Source organism: Chrysemys picta, chromosome 7, assembly GCF_011386835.1.
Source record: "Chrysemys picta bellii isolate R12L10 chromosome 7, ASM1138683v2, whole genome shotgun sequence".
NCBI classification, from domain to species: domain Eukaryota; kingdom Metazoa; phylum Chordata; order Testudines; family Emydidae; genus Chrysemys; species Chrysemys picta.
The window spans coordinates 144,719-168,382 of record NC_088797.1 but is presented as its reverse complement, the minus strand read 5'-3'; the positions used below and the strand labels follow the sequence as shown (position 1 = coordinate 168,382).

General features: G+C 47.9%; 1 protein-coding gene across 16 annotated transcripts in view; it reads right to left on the bottom strand.

Annotated features, from left to right (window-relative positions):
* The window catches only part of PLXNB1 (plexin B1), a 226,144-nt gene that overhangs the window by 84,893 nt on the left and 117,587 nt on the right, over positions 1-23,664 (bottom strand). For 13 of the 16 annotated variants that reach the window (XR_010589360.1, XM_065552777.1, XM_065552776.1 and 10 more), the window contains 2 exons: positions 14,772-14,954; positions 6,516-6,644 (listed from right to left, as the gene is read on the bottom strand). Coding sequence is in view for 14 of the 16 variants with exons in the window: in XM_065552777.1 (XP_065408849.1) it covers positions 6,516-6,644; positions 14,772-14,954 (312 nt within the window). In the remaining 2 variants the exon portion in view is untranslated. Of the gene's footprint in view, positions 1-6,515; positions 6,645-14,771; positions 14,955-21,938; positions 21,983-23,664 lie in introns of all 16 variants that reach the window. The other 3 variants (XM_042844250.2, XM_042844251.2, XM_065552773.1) reach the window with 2 other exon arrangements.

Genomic DNA, 23,664 nt, shown 5'->3' with positions numbered 1-23,664 from the left:
TTGGATGCATCTGAGATTACGAATATTGAGGGCTGGGGTCTGATGAAGGGAACGCCCAAGCCTACTGACCGGGAGTCCCTCCACCAGTCAAGGGGGGCAGGAGCTGCGAGCACCAAGTCCAAATGATGCTGTTTCGGTAAGTACACCAAGGCTGACAAAGCCTGAAGGGATCTGAGGCGCAGCCTCGTGTGCTGCACCACTTGTGTGCATGCAGCCATGTGACCCAACAGCCTGAGGCAGAAATTGGCTATTGTGACTGAGTGGACTTTGACCTGACATATCACTGACTGGAAGCAGGCTTCTGGGAGGAAGGCCCTGACTCAGGTAGAATCAAGCACCACTCCAATAAACTCTATTCTCTGTACAAGGAGAAGTGTTGACTTCTGCTCGTTTATCAGCAGGACCAGTGCTCGAAAGGTTATTTGGATAAGATAGATTCTGGCTTTCACCAGGGTCTCGGACCTTGATCAGCCAGTCATCGTGGTATGGATATACTTGCACCCCTTGCCTTCACAGGAAGGCTGCCTCTACTGCCATGCATTTCATGAAGACCCGAGGGGTTCCTGAGAGGTAAAACAGGAGGACGGTAAACTGGTTGTGGGTCTGGTTCACGACGAACCTGAGAAACCTTCTGTGGCCTTGGAAAATGGAGATGTGGAAATAGGAAACTTTCAAATTGAGGGCGGCATACCAGTCCCCTGGATCCAGGTAGGGAATGATGGAGGCCAGAGAGACCATGCAGAACGTCAGCTTTTTGAGATAACTGCTGAGGCAAAGCAAGTCTAGGATGAGTCGAAAGCCCCCTTTGGAATTAGAAACAGCAGGAATGAAATCCTTTTCCTCTCAGATTCTGAGGTATGTCCTCCACAGCTCCTACCCAGAGGAGGGCTTGGACCTCCTGGGATAAAAGTTGCCCGTGAGAAGGGTCCCTGAAGAGGGACAGAGATTGGGGGCAGGAGGGAAGGGTGGAAATAAACTGAGGCATATAACCTTCCTCCACCATACTCAGCACCCAACGGTCTGTGGTGATAAGGGACCATGCCAAGCTGAAGTGGGAGAGATGGTCCAAAAACAATAGGGGAACAGGATCCGGTATAGGAACTGGTATAACACCCTCAGGCACCTCATCAAAAGTTCTGTTTGGAGCCTCCTGAATATCTGGGAGGGCCAGGTAGCAAGACTGAAGCGGACAGGAGCATTTGTCTGTGCCTATAACCTCTGCTTCACTTTTTGAACAGGTCCTGACAGGAGGCAGAGGTGAAAAGAGGGCCAGTTGTTGGGTCTTGAAGTGCTTCCTTGAAGGTGCCGGGGCATAGAGACCCAGGGAATTGAGGGTGGCTCTGGAGTCCTTCAGGCTGTGGAGCCTTCTGTCTGTCTTCTCCGAGGAGAGCGAAGCTCCCTCAAATGGAAGCTCCTGAAGAGACTGTTGAACCTTAAACTCTGATATAGAGTCCCAGACGTTGAAATTGTATCTCCCTAGCAATACTACTAGTTGGAGATGTGGAGCTGTAAACCACCAGTAGAATAAACCTTTCTATTAAAAAGGTCCAGCTTTTTTTATTCTTTTGTCTTAGGGGTGGCCCCTTGCAGCCCCGCTTGTCTCCTTCATTGGCCTTCAAGACCAGAAGGGACCCAGGAGGGGGGTGGGAGTATAAGTACTCGTAGCCTTGGTGGGAACAAAGTACTTCTTTTCTGCTCTCTTTGAACTGGGGGCCAGAGAGGACAGTGTGTGCCAGAAGGTTTTGACTGGCCCCATGATGACCTCATTGAGAGGTTGAACCACCTTCAACAGGGCCACCGCAGCCAAGATGTCGAACAGACTGCATGAGGACCTCCACTTCCAGCCCTAAGTTCAAGGCCACTCTTTTCAATAGCGCCTTCTGAGCCTTGAAGTTGTCCTGGGGCATCAAACACTGACATCAAACATCCCTAACACTGCCTTGCCTGGGGAGGAGGCCTACACTGGCAGGTGGCTCTCCTTCTCTCCTTCTTCACTGACCAGAACCCACTGCTCCAGGGCCTGGGTCAGATGCTGCATGGTGTGACAGAGGAGTCTGCCTCTCCGACACCATCAAGTAGGAACAGCCTGAATGAGGGCCAGGCATCGGGGGGAAAACCCCACGGGTTTCAAAAAGGCCACTGCATTTGCATGGGCCAATGCCCACTGCACCAGGCACTTGGAGGAACCCCCGTACCAGGATTCACTGCCATGTAGGGCTGACTGGTGGGGCACTGGTAACGGCCCCTCGGCTGGGTGCACGACTCCACTTCAGACTCCAATGATGAGTCATCTTTCAGGGACCACGGAGATGCTGTACCCGTCAGCTCCAAGAGCCAGTGCCGAGGATCTGGGGATTGGTGCGAAAGTGGGGAAGCCTGTGTCGACATCAGCAGGGCCACTTCCCTCTAGATGGTACTGAGGGCAACATGCTCTCTTCTGTTTGCCCTCATCGCCGGCACCAACTCTTGCACTGCCCGCAATGGTGGTACCGAAAGCACCAGCAAGTCCCTGGCCGCAATGAACGCATCCCACCATCCCGCAGGCACCATGATGTTCCCCAGGTGTCAATGGCTGATCCGGCACTGCATTCAATACAGCCTGCGAACAGGGTGGAATCAATGGTGCAACCAGCAGAGCAGGGGCAGGGCAATGGCCAGACACAGACAGCACTCCACTGCGCTCCTTGTGCTTGTTCTTGCTTGTTCTTTCTGAGATCTAGGGAATGCCACCTCTCAGACCGCTGCTTCTTATCCTTCTTTCTCAGCACCAGTGCGGTGCCAAGAGTCCTGTGCAGCAGGAGGAGCACTCCTTACTAACGCCGAGGTACTTGGCACCAAGTCCGACCAACTCGGCTCCAAAGTTGGTCTGAGTTCCCTTCCATCAGGAGAGACTTTAACCTGGGTCCCAATCCTTCTTCATAATCCAGCTTCAACTGGCAGCAGATCTGACAGCGATCTCATACATGAATCTCCCCCAGGCACTTTAGACAGCTGGAGTGCAGGTTGCTCACAGGCATGGGCTTGCCGCAGGAGGCACAGGGTTTGAAGCCCGGAGACTGGGGCACGTCCAGGTACGAGAGCGGCGGAAACGCAGCTAATAGTTGCGAGAGTCCAACTAAGTCTGCTGGTTGGAGTCTGCTACAGACCACCAGACTAGGGGGATGAGATGGACGAGGCTTTCTTCTGGCAACTAGCAGAAGTTGCTAGATCGCAGGCCCTGGTTCTCATGGGAGACTTTAATCACCCTGATATCTGTTGGGAGAGCAATACAGCGGTGCACAGACAATCCAAGAAGTTTTTGGAAAGTGTAGGGAACAATTTCCTGGTGCAAGTGCTGGAGGAACCAACTAGGGGCAGAGCTTTTCTTGACCTGCTGCTCACAAACAGGGAAGAATTAGTAGGGGAAGCAAAAGTGGATGGGAACCTGGGAGGCAGTGACCATGAGATGGTAGAGTTCAGGATCCTGACACAAGAAAGAAAGGAGAGAGGCAGAATACAGACCCTGGACTTCAGAAAAGCAGACTTTGACTCCCTCAGGGAACAGATGGGCAGGATCCCCTGGGAGAATAACATGAAGGGCAAAGGGGTCCAGGAGAGCTGGCTGTATTTTAAAGAATCCTTTTTGCGGTTGCAGGAACAAACCATCCCGATGTGTAGAAAGAATAGTAAATATGGCAGGCGACCAGCTTTGCTAAACAGTGAAATCCTTGCTGATCTTAAACGCAAAAAAGAAGCTTACAAGAAGTGGAAGATTGGACAAATGACCAGGGAGGAGTATAAAAATATTGCTCAGGCATGCAGGAGTGAAATCAGGAAGGCCAAATCACACTTGGAGTTGCAGCTAGCAAGAGATGTTAAGAGTAACAAGAATGGTTTCTTCAGGTACGTTAGCAACAAGAAGAAAGTCAAGGAAAGTGTGGAGCCCTTACTGAATGAGGGAGGCAACCTAGTGACCGAGGATGTGGAAAAAGCTAATGTACTCAATGCTTTTTTTGCCTCTGTCTTCACAAACAAGGTCAGCTCCCAGACTGCTGCACTGGGCAGCACAATATGGGGAGAAGGTGACCAGCCCTCTGTGGAGAAAGAAGTGGTTCGGGACTATTTAGAAAAACTGGACGTGCACAAGTCCATGGGGCCGGATGCGCTGCATCCCAGGGTGCTAAAGGAGTTGGCGGATGAGATTGCAGAGCCATTAGCCATTATTTTTGAAAACTCATGGCGATTGGGGGAGGTCCCAGATGACTTGAAAAAGGCTAATGTAGTGCCCATCTTTAAAAAAGGGAAGGAGGAGGATCCGGGGAACTACAGGCCAGTCAGCCTCACCTCAGTCCCTGGAAAAATCATGGAGCAGGTCCTAAAGGAATCAATTATGAAACACTTAGGGGAGAGGAAAGTGATCAGGAACAGTCAGCATGGATTCACTAAGGGGAAGTCGTGCCTGACTAACCTAATTGCCTTCTATGATGAGATAACTGGCTCTGTGGATGAGGGGAAAGCAGTGGATGTGTTATTCCTTGACTTTAGCAAAGCTTTTGATACGGTCTCCCACAGTATTCTTGCCGCCAAGTTAAAGAAGTATGGGCTGGATGAATGGACTGTAAGGTGGATAGAAAGCTGGCTAGATCATCGGGCTCAACGGGTAGTGATCAATGGCTCCTTGGCTAGTTGGCAGCCAGTTTCAAGCGGAGTGTCCCAAGGGTCGGTCCTGGGGCCGGTTTTGTTTAATATCTTTACTAATGAACTGGAGGATGGCGTGGACTGCACTCTCAGCAAGTTTGCAGATGATCCTAAACTAGGAGGCGTGGTAGATACACTAGAGGGTAGGGATTGGATACAGAGGGACCTAGACAAATTAGAGGATTGGGCCGAAAAAAACCTGATGAGGTTCAACAAGGACAAGTATAGAGTCCTGCACTTAGGACGGAAGAATCCCATGCACTGCTACAGACTAGGGACCGAATGGCTAGGTAGCAGTTCTGCAGAAAAGGACCTAGGGGTCACAGTGGACGAGAAGCTGGATATGAGTCAACAGTGTGCTCTTGTTGCCAAGAAGGCTAACGGCATTTTGGGCTGTATAAGTAGGGGCATTGCTAGCAGATCGAGGAACGTGATCGTTCCCCTTTATTCGACATTGGTGAGGCCTCATCTGGAATACTGTGTCCAGTTTTGGACCCCACACTACAAGAAGGATGTGGAAAAATTGGAAAGAGTCCAGCGGAGGGCAACAAAAATGATTAGGGGTCTGGAGCACATCACTTATGAGGAGAGGCTGAGGGAACTGGGATTTTTTAGTCTCCAGAAGAGAAGAATGAGGGGGGATTTGATAGCAGCCTTCAACTACCTGAAGGGGGGTTCCAAAGAGGATGGAGCTCGGCTGTTCTCAGTGGTGGCAGATGACAGCACAAGGAGCAATGGTCTCAAGTTGCAGTGGAGGAGGTCCAGGTTGGATATTAGGAAACACTATTTCACTAGGAGGGTGGTGAAGCACTGGAATGGGTTACCTAGGGAGGTGGTGGAATCTCCTTCCTTGGAGGTTTTTAAGGCCCTGCTTGACAAAGCCCTGGCTGGGATGATTTAGTTGGGAATTGGTCCTGCTTTGAGCAGGGGGTTGGACTAGATGACCTCTTGAGGTCCCTTCCAACCCTGATATTCTATGATTCTATGAAGGCCTACCTGAGAAACAACAACTGGTTGAGAAAGAAAGAAATGGGATAGAGAAACAGCGAAAAACACCAAGAATCACCTGCTGAAGCAAGAGGAACAGTTCCAGCAATCATTAGCGGTGGTAAGAAGGAACCGAGAGGGTGCGGGGTCAGCCAGCCCCCTTATACTGTGCCATGAGTGCGCGGCACCAGAAGGTGCTAGAGCTGACCCGACCTGTACCACAGAGGGAAAATTTCCTGGCAACTGTGCGCAGAAGAGAGGTCTATAAAATCATGAATGGTGTGGAGAAAGTGAATAAGAAAGTGTTATTTACCCCCTAGGGGAAGCTAGGTCACCAGCTGTTGAGGTCTCTTCCTCTCCCTGGAGAGAGGGCTGAGGATTGAAGGACACTGTAGGCAGATGTGCTGCACAGGGATTGTGAAGATGGCTTGGTGGTGGTTCCATAAATAAAAACCTCACAGAAGTGTTGACAATGAAGAGACATCCAAGACTGGGAGTGAACCCAAGGCAAGGCGGGAAAGGAGCTTGCCCTGTTACAGACCCTAAGTTCTTTTTCTCCACACTGCTAACATATTTGTTACTATCTAACTGTTGGTCTCTGTAGCATAACAACCCCTTTTACGCTCATCCATCATTGCTGACATAACTACATGACTGATGCACAAGGATGCACAAGGGCTGAGAGACCAATCCCTTGGATGGCAGGATTCCCATCATATTTCACAGCCATGGCATGAGGCCAGGCCCGTGGCCACAGCCTGAGGCTGACTACAGACACCACTTTCCCTCAGGACATACTGTGGGCCCCAAGTGCTTTCATTCCTTTGCAGTAGGGATTTAATTGCTCTCACCATTGGCTGGGTCATGACGTACAGGTGCTGCTGCGACTGGTCAAAGAGCAGGTCTCCACTCACCATGCTGTTCAAGTGGATGACTAGAGAAGCATATGTATTAGCATCTCCCATTGCTCCTAAGTACACCTGTAAGAGACAGAGTCGTAGTCGGCAGGCAGGCAAAATGAAGAGAGAAGTGGATGGCCAGACAGGTTTGTGGGCAGCTGCTGTTTGTCTTATCTCCTTGTTACATCTTGTCATAAACTAGACTGTAATTACTCTGGAGCAGAGACAGTCTCTTATCTGTACAGTGCCCAAAACAATGGGCTCCCACAGCCTGATTGGTGGCCCTAGGTGCTACAGAAATGTAAATGTATAACAATAACGGGGAAAGGAGATATACAAATGGATGAGCAGGTAGGTATGTGGGCAGGAGAAGGGGAAAGTGAGCTTTTGCAAACAGATTTGAGGGCTGATGGGCAGACATCTGAACAGGCAGAGAGGAGTTGACAAGTCAATAAGTGAACAAGTGGTCTGGTGGATGGGAGAAAAGTGAATGAATGAAATTAGCAGGGCAATAATTGCCACCTCCTGGACATAGCTATTGACTGATGTAGTGCTTAAACCACAATATTTTTCAGGATAGTTTGTGTGTTCACAGGGTGTAGGATGCCCCATCCTAGCCACGCCAGTCCCATGAAAACCCTGAGATTATAGCTGAGGTGGTCAGTCATGGGTATCTGGGAACCATAAACTTGCTGTGGAAAGAACTAGTTATCCAGCCACTGAGTGACCATCATGAGAGAACATGCTGTAATCACATCCATCACTGCTGCCTACTGGGAACACTAAGGTCTGGAGTCGGGGGTTGGTGGTGAGAGTTTCGGATCTTGGTCCTTGTGGTACTAGGAAGGGGGAGACAAGGCAGGGAAATGTTGGGGAAAACAGCTGGAAGATGTAGTGAGGAAAAGAGCTTCCCCGTTAGCTGAGGCTGTTTTTCCATTATATGTCACACAAGTTTGCATTCAGGGGGGTGGAGTTGAACCTACACTTCTTTGGAGTTACCATAGAACAGCAGTGGTGAGAATTGCTCTTCTTTGCTATGTGGGCAGAGATGAAAGTGGGCTGGTACGGGCTGGTATGCCATACCAGTAAGAGGTGGCTGCTGGTACGGGCCTGTACATAGGTGATGTTAAAGTGCTGCTGTGCATGGCAGCACACTAAGATCGCTGCCCCTTTTGCCCCCCCAGGGGCTGCCGGGGGAGGGGAGCGGGGCAAAAAGGGGCAGCTGCCCTGGGTCCCGGTGATTTAAAAGGGCCTGGGGCTCCTGGCCACCGCTGCCACTACTGCGGCAGCAGCCAGAGCCCCGGGCCCTTTAAATCGCCACCGGAGCCCCTGCCGGCATGGGCCGGGCAGCACTGAAGGGCTGGCTGAGGGAGGCTGAGGCCCCGCCCCTTCCAGGAACCCTGAGCCGGGCCCCGTACCAGTAAGACTTTTAAGTTACTTTCATTCATGTACATGGGGCTATGAGATTGGGACCATCTCTTTCAGCTATGAATCTCTATGCCTTGACAGTAGACACTGCAACATGCTCTACCTGGGGTATATCTTAAATCAACTCAGAAACTGAAAAGTGTGGAAACTGTGATAACCTAATTGGTATGTGGTGTGCCTCTTGCTAGCAGCATATGGAGCGTTTGTTCTAGGGTCTGTACTGGCTGCCTACAGGTTTCCAGGGGAAATTTATAGGAGCTAAGTTTGGTTTATAGAGACCTAAATGTCGTAAGTTATATTGCATTGAGGAAGGATGACCATGTGGTTAAGGTTCTGGACTGGAACTCAGGACACCTGGGTTCTGTTCAAAGCTCTGTCACAGGCTGTGTGTGACCTCAGGCAAATCACTCTGTGCCTCAGCTCTCCATATGTAATGGGGAATATTCTTTATTTCAGGGGATTTGTTAGGAACAATTCAGTGTTTCTGAGGCTTTAACGACATGGTCAGAAGGACCAAATAAGCACCTAGACAGAGATATACTGCTGTAACTGTGGCCAGTAAAGGCACCTGAATGGTTGTCCTGTTGGTATAAGAGAGAAGGAACTGCCAGCAGGGTATTCTCCATGAGGGGCCTCCATTTGGAATTTATTCTCATGGCTGATCTCAGATTGCACTAATCTGTCAGCAACCAAGGCCTCATCTATGTATTCAAGGACGGTTGTGATACAAGACACAAAAGGGATGAAGGATGGTTGAGTAGTTAGTATGCTAGCTTGGAACTTAGGAGACCCAGAGTCAATTCCCTGCTCTTGCACAAACTCCTATATGACTGTGTGTAAGTCACTTGGGCCCAGATTCCCAAAGGTATTCAGGCTCCTTCCATTGTTAGGAAGTGGGTCATTTGTGGGTCTTGGCCTTAGTCACTCCATGCCTCAGTTTCCCATCTGTAAAATGGGATAAAAGCATTACACTATCTCACTGGAGTATTGTGAGGATAAACACATTAAAGATCTCAGGTGCTCAGATACTATGGTAATGACTGCCATATACCTAAGAAAGATCACTGGCATTTGCGGGTGGGTTGGGATGGTTGGTTATTTTGTGGTTTGGGGAAAATGAAGGGTTTTTTTTAAGAGAGTAATTATTTTTAGATACAGGCCCAGGATAGAGGGCTTTTTCTTTGTGTTACAAATTTATGTATTTATATGGCAGACTCAGTGGCAATCCTAGAGCTGGACACTCAAAGAAGAGTTTTAAAGCAAGAGTAGAGTACAGCTCTTAAAAGCATTGCAGAGTAGCACCAGTACTGGCTCAGAGAAGATTATAACCGAAACTGTGTTTTGTATAAGCAGTTCTGCTTATTCTTAGGGATCCACGTCAGTCATTGAGGTCACGGAAGTTACGTATTCCGTGACATTCCATAACCTCCATAACGGGCCTTCTGCAGTGGCCAGTGTGGCTGACCCTGGGGTCGCCCAAGCAGCTGGCCACAGGGCCAGCTGCTGAGGCGGCCCCAGGGACAGCCACACTGGCCACTGCCGGAGTGGCTCTGTGGCCAGCTGCACTGGCTGCTGCTCAGGCAGCCCTGGGCAGCAGCCACTTCAGCTGGCCCCAAGGACTGCCTGAGCAGTGGCCCCAAGGGTGGCCAGAGCATCTGCTGCTCGGCGGCCTCCTGCAGCTGGTGCCACTGGCTTCAGGGCTCCCACCCCCGAGAGGTGCCCCCCCCCGGCCTCCTCCCCCTCGAGCAGCAGCCCCCCAGCTAAGATTTAATCAGGGGTATTTCTAGTACAAGTCATGAACAGGTCACAGGCCATGAATTTTTGTTTATTGCCTGTGACCTGTCCATGACTTCTACTAAAAATACCCATGACTAAATTGTAGCCTTACTTATTCTTAATTGACAGCATGCTGAGTTTGAGCACAAGCCATCAGATGGCGCTGCTATCCAGCACAGACTTACTTCTCTGGAACAATGAATGGGCAAGACAGAAGTTGTTTCAGCCCTTAGTAATAATAGATTGTGGCATGTGAGTGACAAACATCACAGGGAGGCAGAACAATTCAGTGTCTTCTTGTAGGTTTGTCAAGATAATTGATCTGAGTGACTAAACAGTTCTACTTTGGGAATTATGATTCTCTGCAGTCTTTCCCAAGCCCCAGTGAAGTAGATCAGCATTAATGTCCCGAATTTGCATAGGAGGAAATTGAGGAACAGAGACATGATATGTCACCTAGGGAGTTAGTGGAAAATCTGGGAACCAAAGCCAGACCCCAACTCCAAGATTCATAGATTCTAGGACTGGAAGGGACCTCGAGAGGTCATCGAGTCCAGTCCCCTGCCCTCATGGCAGGACCAAATACTGCCTAAACCATCCCTGATAGACATTTATCTAACCTGCTCTTAAATATCTCCAGAGATGGAGATTCCACAACCTCCCTAGGCAATTTATTCCAGTGTTTAACCACCCTGACAGTTAGGAACTTTTTCCTAATGTCCAACCTAAACCTCCCTTGCTGCAGTTTAAGCCCATTGCTTCTTGTTCTATCCTTAGAGGCTAAGATGAACAAGTTTTCTCCCTCCTCCTTATGACACCCTTTTAGATACCTGAAAACTGCTATCATGTCCCCTCTCAGTCTTCTTTTTTCCAAACTAAACAAACCCAATTCTTTCAGCCTTCCTTCATAGGTCATGTTCTCAAGCCCTTTAATCATTCTTATTGCTCTTCTCTGGACCGTCTCCAATTTCTCCCCATCTTTCTTGAAATGCAGTGCCCAGAACTGGACACAATACTCCAGTTAAGGCCTAACCAGCGCAGAGTAGAGCGGAAGAATGACTTCTCGTGTCTTGCTCACAACACACCTGTTAATGCATCCCAGAATCACGTTTGCTTTATTTGCAACAGCATCACACTGTTGACTCATATTTAGCTTGTGGTCCGCTATAACCCCTAGATCCCTTTCTGCCGTACTCCTTCCTATACAGTCTCTTCCCATTCTGTATGTGTGAAACTGATTGTTCCTTCCTAAGTGGAGCACTTTGCATTTGTCTTTGTTAAACTTCATCCTGTTTATCTCAGACCATTTCTCCAATTTGTCCAGATCATTTTGAATTATGACCCTATCCTCCAAAGCAGTTGCAATCCCTCCCAGTTTGGTATCATCTGCAAACGTAATAAGCGTATTGTCTTTGCCAATATCTAAGTCGTTGATGAAGCTATTGAACAGAGCCAGTCCCAAAACAGATCCCTGCGGAACCCTACTTGTTATACCTTTCCAGCAGGATTGGGAACCATTAATAACTACTCTCTGAGTATGGTTATCCAGCCAGTTATACACCCACCTTATAGTAGCCCCATCTAAGTTGTATTTGCCTAGTTTATCAATAAGAATATCATGCAAGACCGTATCAAATGCCTTACTATAGTCTAGGTATACCACATCCACCGCTTCTCCCTTATCCACAAGACTCGTTATCCTATCAAAGAAAGCGATCAGATTGGTTTGACATGATTTGTTCTTTACAAATCCATGCTGGCTATTCCCTATCACCTTACCTTCCAAGTGTTTGCAGATGATTTCCTTAATTATGTGCTCCATTATCTTCCCTGGCACTGGTCTGTAGTTTCCTGGGTTGTTTTTATTTCCCTTTTTATAGATGGGCACTATATTTGCCCTTTTCCAGTCTTCTGGAATCTCTCCTGTCTCCCATGATTTTCCAAAGATAATAGCTAGAGGCTTAGATACCTCCTCTATTAGCTCCTTGAGTATTCTAGGATGCATTTCATCAGGCCCTGGTGACTTGCAGGCATCTAACTTTTCTAAGTGATTTTTAACTTGTTCTTTTTTTATTTTTATCTTCTAAACCTACCCCCTTCCCATTAGCATTCACTATGTTAGGCATTCCTTCAGACTTCTCGGTGAAGACGAAACAAAGAAGTCATTAAGCATCTCTGCCATTTCCAAGTTTCCTGTTACTGTTTCTCCCTCCACACTGAGCAGTGGGCTTACCCTGTCCTTGGTCTTCCTCTTGCTTCTAATGTATTGATAAAAAGTCTTCTTGTTCCCCTTTATTCCTGTAGCCAGTTTGAGCTCATTTTGTGCCTTTGCCTTTCTAATCTTGCCCCTGCATTCCTGTGTTGTTTGTCTATATTCATCCTTTGTAATCTGTCCTAGTTTCCATTTTTTATGAGACTCCTTTTTATTTTTTAGATCATGCAAGATCTTGTGGTTAAGCCAAGGAGGTCTTTTGCCATATCTCCTATCTTTCCTACTCAGCGGAATAGCTTGCTTTTGGGCCCTTAATAGTGTCCCTTTGAAAAACTGCCAACTCTCCTCAGTTGTTTTTCCCCTTAGTTTTGATTCCCATGGGACCTTACCTATCATGCTGTACTTCTTTCTACCCTTCCTTAGAATTGTGAACTCTATGATTTCGTGATCACTTTCACCCAAGCTGCCTTCTGCTTTCAAATTCTCAACAAGTTCCTCCCTATTTGTTAAAATCAAGTCTAGAACAGCTTCCACCCAGTAGCTTTTTCAACCTTCTGAAATAAAAAGTTGTCTGCAATGCAGTCCAAGAACTTATTGGATGGTCTGTGCCCCGCTGTGTTATTTTCCCAACATATATCTGGATAGTTGAAGTCCCCCATCACCACCAAATCTTGGGCTTTGGATGATTTTGTTAGCTGTTTTAAGAAAAGCCTCATCCACCTCTTCCACCTGGTTGGGTGGCCTGTAGTAGACTAGCATGACATCACCCTTGTTTTTTACCCCTTTTTTTACCCCCCCTAGGAGGGAGGGATAGCTCAGTGGTTTGAGCATTGGCCTGCTAAACCCAGGGTTGTGAGTTCAATCCTTGAGGGGGCCACTTGGGGATCTGGGGCAAAATCAGTACTTGGTCCTGCTAGTGAAGGCAGGGGGCTGGACTCAATGACCTTTCAAGGTCCCTTCCAGTTCTAGGAGATGGGATATCTCCATTAATTTCTAATTTAGCCTAACCCAGAGACTCTCTCAACACTTCCGTCTCCTATGTCCATCTCCACCTCAGTCCAAGTGTACCACAGGTGCATCCTTCCTCCCAGAGATAAAGAAACAATGGGCACACAATAGGACAGTGTTCCAGTCCTGCCGGAGTGCTCTGGAATACCATTCCAGCACTCTTTTGGGGAATGGGAACAGCGTTCTGCTACTTCTGCTAATTCTAACCACTTCCCAGCCTCCGTGCAGGGGCTGAGTGGGGCCCCAATTCCAGTGCTGGTGGAGGGCTCCAGTCCTGGGCCAGGGGGTTCCCTCCCCTCACTGGATGCAAAGGGTCCTCCAAGCCAGCAGGTGCTGGGCCACGGTACGGGGCACTCAGAGGTGGGTCAGCACAGAGGGAGCTTGGGATGCTGTAGCTGTGTAGTAGTAGGATTTTATGTTTGTATTTTGCATCATTTAGAAGAAGGACAAAGAATAATAATGCAGCATGCATTAAATGTATTGATGTATGATTTGACCATATCCTACCAGCCACCCTTTCTGAAAGCAGAAAGGAATGGCCTAGTGTGCCATGGATAAAGATGCATCAGCCAGAATCTTGTGTTTGAAGTTGATTTCAAGGCAGTGACAGACCTTTAGGGTCACCACCGTGTTGTAGGTTTAGCATTTTGAAATAAGTAAAAGAATGCAATGATTGTTTTCTCCTGCATTGTAATTTGATGTTCCTGTTCAAATGCTTTGTGTAAATCAATCCTGTTTTGTGTGTGAATGAGGAAGGTGTGTGTTAGAAGATAAGTGCGAAGCCTATCACCGGACCAGATGTTCTAGGGAGGAATCAGGGACGGATGTAAAGGCGTCAGGAGATTGCAACACGCTCCTATTGAGATGTCAGAGGAGGGCAGATTGCCGACTCTAAAAGATGAGACAGGCACCCATCAATGGGGACAAGATAGCTGTGTTCAAACCCAGCATGGGGTAACTCCCTGAGAGACTGATGAAAGAAAAAAATAAAGGATGAGAAGAACAATTTAAGAAAACAAGCACTCGTCAAACAGCAATTGATTACAGCATGACGGTGCAAAGCTCATTGGTCCCAATGAAGGAAGATCACTATATAAAGAAGGTGCTTTGCCATGAAACTTTGGGTTCGTCCTGCCAAGAGTTCCCCAGAGCATCGTGTCGCGACCAACAGAACCCAGTTCCTCTGTACCCATGATCAACCTAGCTGGCCACGACATCATGTGTGTGTGTGTGGGGGGGGGGTGTATCTCCAATAAATGCGGCGTATTGCCTTTTACCCTGAAAAAGATCCCGTATGCTTCTTATAAGCATAGCAGCTGGACCAGGCAGGTGAGCTTAGGGGCCAGATCCACCAGGAGCCCAGAGCGGAACTGGAGTCGGGCGATGTTGGGAGCTAGACAGAAAAGCCGTCCAGACAGCAGAGCCCCCAGCTAGGCAAACATAGGGAGAAGACAAGGGTGGGATGGGCTATGCAGGGAGTCACCCCCTGCACCTCTGGGCCTCCCCCAGATCCCCCTATCATCATCCCACCTCCCCCCAACTACCTCTAGCTCCCTTTGCTCCTGTGTGCCCTCCTAGGACATTGCACTGCCTCCCCCACCCCCCCAAATATGTACCTCAGCTCCACCCCCATTCAAAGTGAGCTTCCACCACCTCTGGGGTTCTGACACTTCTGTTTTTAGGACTCCAGCACACAATAGGAGCACCTCAGTTGTCACCACTCCACGCCTGACCCTCACCAGTAATGCCTTTTCTTTGTGCTGCCTGTCCAAGCCAACTCCTACCTTGTGCAGTTGGCCTCTGCTGTCCCCCAGAAAAGCAATGGTGTGGCCATCTTCCACATTCACGGCCACAGCAGTCAGACGGGCTTCCGGCTCCTCCAGGATGGGCGCTGTTTCAAGAGGCACCCGACTGGCCATGGGACTGGGGGTGTGGTCCGAGCCGCAGGGGTACGCGTCCAAAGTGTCCTTTGTGGGGGAGGAAAGAAGAAAGGAGAGACCATTCCAAAAAGGAAACCAGGATCTTTAATAGCTATTACTTCTTTGCCCTCCCTATCCCCTTCCACCCAGGCATCTCAGTGTTCATCCCAAACGTAAATTATTTGAGCCTTAAATCCCCTTGGAGGCAGATCAGTATTATCCCCACTTTACAAAGGAAGGTGAGGCACAGAGAGGTTAAGGGATAAACCCAAGACCTGTGAATCAGTGACAGTTTGAGGCAAGGTGCAGACATCACTCCCCCTCAACAGATCCTGGGTGGCCCCAAGGACTTTATTCCTTTGCAGAAGAATCTAGGTTTCCTAGTACTCAGAACTGTGGCTTAGGTAAATACTTGAGAGACACACCTAGGTGCTGGAAATTCAGCAGAGAGAAGGTTTTACTGAGACATTTCTGAAACACCACCCCAGTGTGTTTCCAGGGGATGCTGTGCGATCATCTTTCAGGTGAGTTTAGATTAAACTGATTTTCTTAAAGACTTTTTTCATACATGCTTCTCTTGGAATCACTGCAAGGCAGAGTGAAGATTGTCTGAATGCCCTAATTGTACATTACTTTTTAAGTCTACACTACGGGGACTATACTGGCAAAACTATGGCACTGTAGCTATATAGGCATAATGCAGACTACACCGATGGAAGGGACTTTTCCATTGGTGTAGGAACTCCAACTCCCCAAGTGATGGTAGCTAGGTCAATGAAAGCATTCTTTCATTTACCTAGTTGCATCTATACTGGGGGTTAGGTCAGCATAGCTACTTCACTCAGGGGTGTGGACTGTTCACACCCTTAGCGATGCAGCTACATTGATCTAAATTTTAAGTATAGTCCAGGCCTAACGGTAACCTTAACCCTGAATTCCCTGGGTTTATAACACTTGGTTTTGAGATATTCATGGATTCCAAAGCCAGAAAGGACCGCTGTGATAATCTAGTCCAGGGGTGGGCAAACTTTTTGGCCCGAGGGCCACATCGGGGTTGCGAAACGGTATGGAGGGCCAGGTAGGGAAGGCTGTGCCCCCAAAACAGCCTGGCCTCTGCCCCCTATCCACCCCGACAGCCCCCCTCAGAACCCCCGACCCATCCAAGCCCCCCCTGCTCCTTGTCCCCTGACTGCCCCCTCCCAGGATCCCCTGCCCCTAACCACCCCCCCGGGACCCTATCCCTTATCCTCTTTCCCCCCAAGCCACTTTCAGAATGTGGCCCTGTGAACATGGGCAGAGGACTCAGGAGGAGCAGGGGCAGCTGCGCAGCCGGAGAGAAGCAGCGGTTTCCCCTTCAAAGCGCCGCTTCTCTCCATCCGGCTGCGCGGCCACCCAAAGTTCCTCCCGAGTCCTCTGCCCATGTTCCCTGTGCTCCCACCACCCGCACCTCCCGCCTGCTACCCTGTACCCACAGTGCTCCCCTCCCCCCCGCAGGGGGTGCGCCAGTGCTGAGCTGCCCGAGTGCCCAGCCCTGGGTCCCCCTGTTGTTGGGGGGCCCGTGCCAGGGCATCCTGTGTTGACTTGTAAATCTGCCCCTGAGCTGCGCTGTCCGGCCAGAGCCAGCCACACTGCCACGCTGCTGGCACGGCGAGCTGAGGCTGTGCGGGAGGGGAGTAAGCAAGGGAGGGGCCGGGGCTGGCCGGGAGCTCAGGGGCCGGGCAGGACAGCCCCGCAGGCCGTAGTTTGCCCATCTCTGATCTAGTCTGACCTCCTATATAACTCAGGCCATAGAACTTCTCCAAAACAACTCCTGTTTGAACTAGACCATATATTTTAGAAAGGTTGATTTAAAAATTGCCAGTGTTGGAGAATCAACTTCAACCCTTGGTAAACTGCTCCAGTAGTTAATTACCCTCATTATTAAATATTGCTGCCTCATTTACAGTTTGAATTTGCCTAGCTTCAGGTTCCAACCATTAGCTCTTGTTATATCCCTGTGGGCTAGACTGAAGAGCCCATTGTTAAATATTTGATCACTGTTCAGAAGTACCTACATGGAGAATAAGTCAACTCCTTAACCTTCTCTTTGTTATGCTAAATAGACTGAGCTTCTTGAATCTATCAGTATAAGGTGTATTTTCCAATCCTTTAATCATTCTTATGGCTCTTCCATGAATCCTCTCCAATTTACCAACATCTTTCTTGAACTGTAGACACCAGAACTAGACACAGTATTCCAGCAGTGGTGGCACTGGTGCCAAGGACAGAAGTAATACAACTCCCTACTCCTACTCAAGATTCCCCTATTTATGCATCCAAAGATCACATTAGCCTTTTCAATCACAACATTGCACTGGGAGCTTATGGTCAGCAGCTTATCCATTATGACCCCCTGCCCAATGTCTTTTTCAGAGTCACTGCTGCCCAGGATAGAGTCCCCCATCATGGCCTACATTTTTATTCCCAGAGGTATACATTTACATTTGGCCATATTCAAACACATGTTGTTGTCTTGTGCTCAGTTTACCAAGAGATCCAGATTGCTTTGTATCAGTGACGTGTCCTCTTCATTATTTATCACTCCCTCAATTTCTGTGACACCTGAAAATTTTATTAGTGATTATTTTAAGTTTTCTTCAGATAATTGATAAAAATGTTAAATAGCATTAGGGCCAAGAACTGATTCCTGTAGGGCTCCATTAGAAACACACCTGCTCAATGATAACTTCCCATTTACAATTTGATTTTGAAACTTGTCAGCCAGTTTTTAATCCATTTAATGTGTCATATAAATTTTGTAGCATTCTAATTTTTAATCAAAATGTTGTTCATTACCCAGTCAAATTACTTGCAGAAGTCTCAGTATATTACATCTACACAATTACCTTTATCAACCAAATTTATAATCTCATCATAAAAAGCTATCAAGTTAGTTTAATGGGATCTATTTTCCATTAACCCATGTTTGGCATTAATTACATTACCCTGCTTTAATTCTTTATTAAAGAAGTCTCATATCAGCCATTCTGTTAACTTGTCCAGGATCAATTTCAGACTGACAGGCCTATAACTAGCTGGGTCATCCTGTTTATCCTTTTTCAATACTAGCACAACATTAGTTTTCTGCCAGTCTTCAGAAACCTCCCCTGTGTTCCAAAACATAGTGAAAATTAATGGGCCAGAAAGTTTCTCAAACAGTTCTTTTAAAACTCTTGGATGCTAGCTGATTTAAAAATGTCTAGCTTTAATAACTGCTAGTTAACATCCTTAAGAGCTAATAGTGGAATGGAAAGTGTGTTATCATATGATATGACTACATCATCTGTTTTCTCCCCAAATATGGAACAGAAATATTTATTGAAGACTTCTGCCTTTTCTACATTATTATTGACAGTTCTACCATTTCTATCAATAATGGACCAAAGTCATTGTTAGGATTCTTTCCATTCCTAATAAACTTTAAAAAACCCTCCTTTTGTCCTTAACTCTGCTGCCCATAGATATTTTTTTGTGTGTCACTTTGCTTCCCTTATCAACTTTCTACAGTTCCTAGTTTCTTTACTATCAACTTCCCTTTTGTTCAGTTTATATATATAGTTTTCACACCCCCTCTCTATGCCAGGTTGACTTTTTAACCAATGTGACCTTTCTTGAGTGCGTCTTTTTGGCCATCTAGTAAAGTCTTCTTAAACACTTACCAATTATCATTCTTTTTTTTCTGCCACTGATTTGGCTCATAATTGTTTTCACCTTTTGTGAAATTAGCCCTTTTAAAGCACCAAGTTTATTTTATATTACTTCTTTAAACTTTATTTTGTTTGCATATAGCAAATGTGATCAAGTCATGATCACTTGCACCTAAGTTACCACTGATTTTTAATGTTGTGATCAATTCTTCACGTGTGTCCAAGTAGCCTGGCAGCCAGCTGAAGCATGAGCAGTCTGTTGAAACTACAGGCAATGGGAATGCTCCTAGTCAGATAACAATATTGAGCAGACTGGAGAGACTGCTTCCCTTAGGAGCCTATATACCTGCTTTGGGGTCATGGGTTCTCACCTGTGGTTGGCTGAACCCTGGCTGAATGGTGTAGGGCCTATCCCAAAACCTGCAGGTAATTGCCTCTGATGACTCATCACACTCTCTGGCTCAGGGCTGACTCATCAGGCTTAAGCAGTCTCAGACTCAGAAGTATCACAGTTTGTCAGCACTGGGTCTAATACAAAATTCCCTATGTCGGATGCAAACTTTGTGTTAGGAAATTGTCATCTATAATATTTAGAAATTCTGAGGGTGTTTCAGTAATGGCAGCATGAGACCTCCAGTATGTGTCACTCAGACTGAAATCCCCCACAATCATGCAGATTTTTTCCTTGTTTTACATAAGTGTTTAAGAAGCAATCCTGTTCCCTAATGTGATTTCATGCTCTGTAGCTGACACACACTAGTACCCCATCTTGTGGTTTATCTGTTAAGACAGAGATCCATAAGCATTCAAGTTCTTTTCTTCCAAGTTATCAGTGACTCAGAAACAAGTATTGCCATTTTTGGCATGGAGTGCCATTCCCTCTCTCCTTTTGCCCACTTGATCATTCCTAACTAGATTATAACATTTTAACATTCCAATCAGGCAAATCACCCTACCAGGCTTCAGTAATACCACCTAGAACAAATTTATGCTAATAAAAGAGCAATTCCCATTCTTGTTTGTTATTCAAGCTCCTAGCATTGGTGTATAGGCAATTAAAGAATTTAATTACAACAACCCTGTAATATGTTTAACCATTAACTTACTGATGGGTGCTCTCAACCATAACTCCTTTGTAACTTAGGGTTGGGGGGGGGGGCGGGGAGGTCTGGGATTTTCATTAGGTTTTTTTACACTATGATGTTTCATATATGGACACTAAACAAGAGACCCCAAAAGAATACTCCCATACAGTATTTTAAGGCTGCAGAGAAGGCTCCTGGGTCCTCCAGAGAGTAGCCAGCCCCCAAAACAAGGGCGCCTGACTCAGGGCTTCCCACTCAGCCCCAACCAGGCACGGTGCAGAGGGGGTTGGCATAGCCAGCACAGTCCTGGGGTCCCAGCTGGCTGAACTCAGCTCAGTGCTCTGGTCCGTGCTGCACTGCACACCGCCCCAGTCCCAGCCCTCCCCTCCCCTCCCATAGCCTTAGGCTGCCAGGCAAAGGGCAGGTGGGTTCAAGACCAGCTTCCTGCTGCTGCTCCCACACATCTGGGTCCTAGTGCAACCGCCAGGGACCAGGGTAGGGCTAAGGAATGTTTGGATTTCTGTTGAGGCAACACCCAGAGGCCTCATGCTGGGACAAGGCTCAAAGCTGCCTCCCTGGAGCAGGCGTGGGAGACTCCCAGCTGAGCAGAGCCGAACCCCTCCGGGTCCACTCCTAAACACACAAGAGACAATGGACTGGGGCCTACTGGGCTAAGCACAGGCCTATGTGCCAGGAGCTCCACTCTCACTCTCTCTGGCCCAGAGGAGTCACTGCCTCTCCCTTTTAATTATTTTATTCCCAGCTGGGGTTGTGTGGAAAGACTTAGGGTGAGCCCAATACAGAGATGGCATGGTTACCTCAAAACCAAGTGTTACAAGCCCAGGAAATCTAAAGTGAAGGTTACACTTCAATCCAAAGTGTGAGGTAAGCAAGGGGGTTCCAGATTTTTTTCCCTGAGGCCCACCTGTGCAGCTGCAATAGGCACTGCCACCCACTATCAACACTTCTTGAGGAAAAGTATTAATTTTAATTATTACATCAACGTAAACAGTTTGATAGTGCCTCCTCCCACCTCGCCCACCAGGCAGGCAAGCTATCCTCCCCTTAGGCTGATCAAATGGGAAATCAGGCAAGGAGCTGCCAAGCACGCAGACTGGCCTCCTCGGGCAGCTACACATCCATCAGGGAGAGGGGCACCATGGGGCGTGTGTGGCCCCTCACCTTAGCAGGAACCAGGGCCAGCGAGAGGGTGAAGACGCCACGCAGGTGCCACAGCCAGCCCCTGCCAATACCCTCCACCTCAGCAGCCCGCTAAGTACCTTGAGCACGTCACCTGGCAGCCCAGCTACAGTCTCCCACCCAGCAGCCTGGTGCATCTCACAGGCACCCCCTGCCCAGGAAGGAAAGGTTTCGGGGTTGCCAGAGCCGGGGGCCAGGCATGGGCTTGGGCCAGGCCCAGCCATTACCTGTGGCGATCCCGATCACGGCATTGTCCAGGTGGAAACAGAGCAGCACCGCTGAGCCCCAGTCCCAGGGGGACCACAGGGCTGATGCTCCAGAGGGCCCGACAGCCACAGATCTCAGGCTGTGGCAGCTCAGAGTGGGAACAGCCGTGAACCCTCCAGCCTCCTCTAGCTGCCCTGGGAGCCGCTGCCTCTTGGGACCGGTCCCTTCTCCTTTCCATCCACCCACCAGCTCCACTTTGCCCTCTGCTGCCCGCCTGGTGTGCTGGGCTCCTCCAGCCCTGGGAGGGGCCATCCCCAGCCACCGCTCCACCACCAAAGGGGACTGGTGGCCAGCTCCCAGCCTGGGACTCCTCCTCATCGTCCGCTTCCCAGTCGGACATGGCGGTGCTACATGCCCTGCAGGTGGGAGGGGGCCTGCCGGATGAGGGGGCGTGACTCGAGCTGTTCAGGGGGTGACTGAACCTTTAAGTTGATAGTGGGGGGCACAATTTATACAGTTTCAGGGAGCAACACCCTCTACACATCCCTCTCAAACGCTTCACACTGTTGCACCAGCAGACCACGCAGGACTGTGTTGCAGCCCATCTTTGGGCCACAGTCCACAGTTTGGGAACCCCTGAGGTAAGCAATGTCCAGCTATGGGCCCCAACCCTCACTCCACCCTGCAGAGATTCTAGGCAATAGTCAGAGGGCTAGGGCTACTTTTGTGCTCCCAGATTTGACTAAACTGATGTTTCTAGATATGTTTGATTGTTTTCCTCTTCTCCCTTCATGGCATCACTGCAGGGGACAGAGTGAAGAGTATTTGAGTGCCATGTGCACTATTTACCTTACCTTGTTTGTGTTTCTTTTAGGTGTAACTGCATCAACTGAATTTCCTAGGTTTAGAGAGACAAGGTGGGAGAGAGAATATCTTTTATTGGACCCACTTCTTGTGGTGAGAGAGAGAGAGACAAGCTTTCAAGTGACACAGAATTCTTCCTCAGGTCTGAGAAATGTGTCACAGCTAAATACAAGGTAGAACAGACTGTTTAGCATAAGTAATTAACATCTATTTCAAGGGACTATTCAAGGTGAAGTGGACCTTTAACACCCTTCCAGTTATGGGGGGACTACAGGAGGGAAAGCAGCTGGGGCAGTTGTTAATGGGTTATAGATTGTTGTAATAAGCCATAAAATTCTCAGAACAAGTACAGTAGCTGTGGGTAGGATATTCTGTATTTTTCAAACAGACCAAGAGATTGGGAATCCCTGCTTTAAGTGTATAATGTAACTCTGTCTTAAATACGGAGTCACAACCAGTGCCTTCATAAGTCAATCACTCTTTGAATCTTGCTAAATACTTGGCCTCAGTGATATTGTGCAGCAGTGAGTTCCACAATCTAATTATGCCTTGTGTGAAAAACTCTCAGGCTCCGACTCCATGGCTGCTCCATGGCTGGAGCACTGATTGAAAAAAAAAAAATAGTGGGTGCTCAGCACCCACCAGCCTCAGCTGATTAGGGCGTCGCCAATCATCTAATCTGGGGTGCCACCAAACAGCTGTTTGGCGGCTTGGGGAGGGGCTTGGGGGAGGGCAGAGAGCAGTGAGAGGGCAGGGCCCTGGGGGAAAGGGTGGAGTGAGGGCAGGGCCTGGGGGCGAAGCAGGGGTGGAGCACCCCTGGAGAAAAGTAAAAACCAGTGCCTATGGAAAAACTATATCCTTTTATCTGTTTTAATTTCACACATTTCAATCTTATTGAATATTCCCTTTTCTTGTATACAAAACAGAGAGAACAGACGCTCCCAATTTACCTTCTCTCTAGGATTACCATTTTGTTTATTTTAGTATGCCCCCCTTTTTTCCTCTACACAAACCCAAACTTTTCTCTCTCTTTTCTAAGCATTTTTTCCATATCCCTAATCATTCTTATCGCCCTTCTCTGAATTCCTCTAATTCTGCAATATCCTTTGTGTGATTGGGTGAACTATACTGCACACAGTATTCCAGCTGAGGATAACCCTTCACTTTATATGATAGCATTATGATATTCTTGATATTATTCTCCATCCCCTTCCTTATGCATCCCAAGTACATTTTTTTAACTGCAGCTATACATGGAGCAGAAGTCTTCATGGATGACACCTAGGTTCTTTTCCCAAGTCAATATCATTAATTTAGAATCCTGTGACGTGTACAAGTAATTCAAATTTTTCTCTCCAATGTGCATTAATGTGCATTTACCAACACTAAACTTCATTTGCCATCATCATGTTGCCCATTCACCTAGCTTGATCAGGACCCTCTGAAGGGCTCAACAATCTTCTCCAGATTTAATTCATGTCAATAATTTTGTGGCACACAACTCGCACCCTTTCCAGGTCATTAATAGATACGAGAAAAAAGACCAGACCTAGTACTGAACCTTAAGGCAACCCCTGTTAACCTTCTGCCATTATGAAAATTCACCATTTATTTTTACTCTTTACCTATCTTTTACCTAGTTTTTGATCAAGGACAATACTTTGTTACTCATCTCTGACTACTTAACTTGTTTAGTGGCCTCTAAAGAGAGCCCCT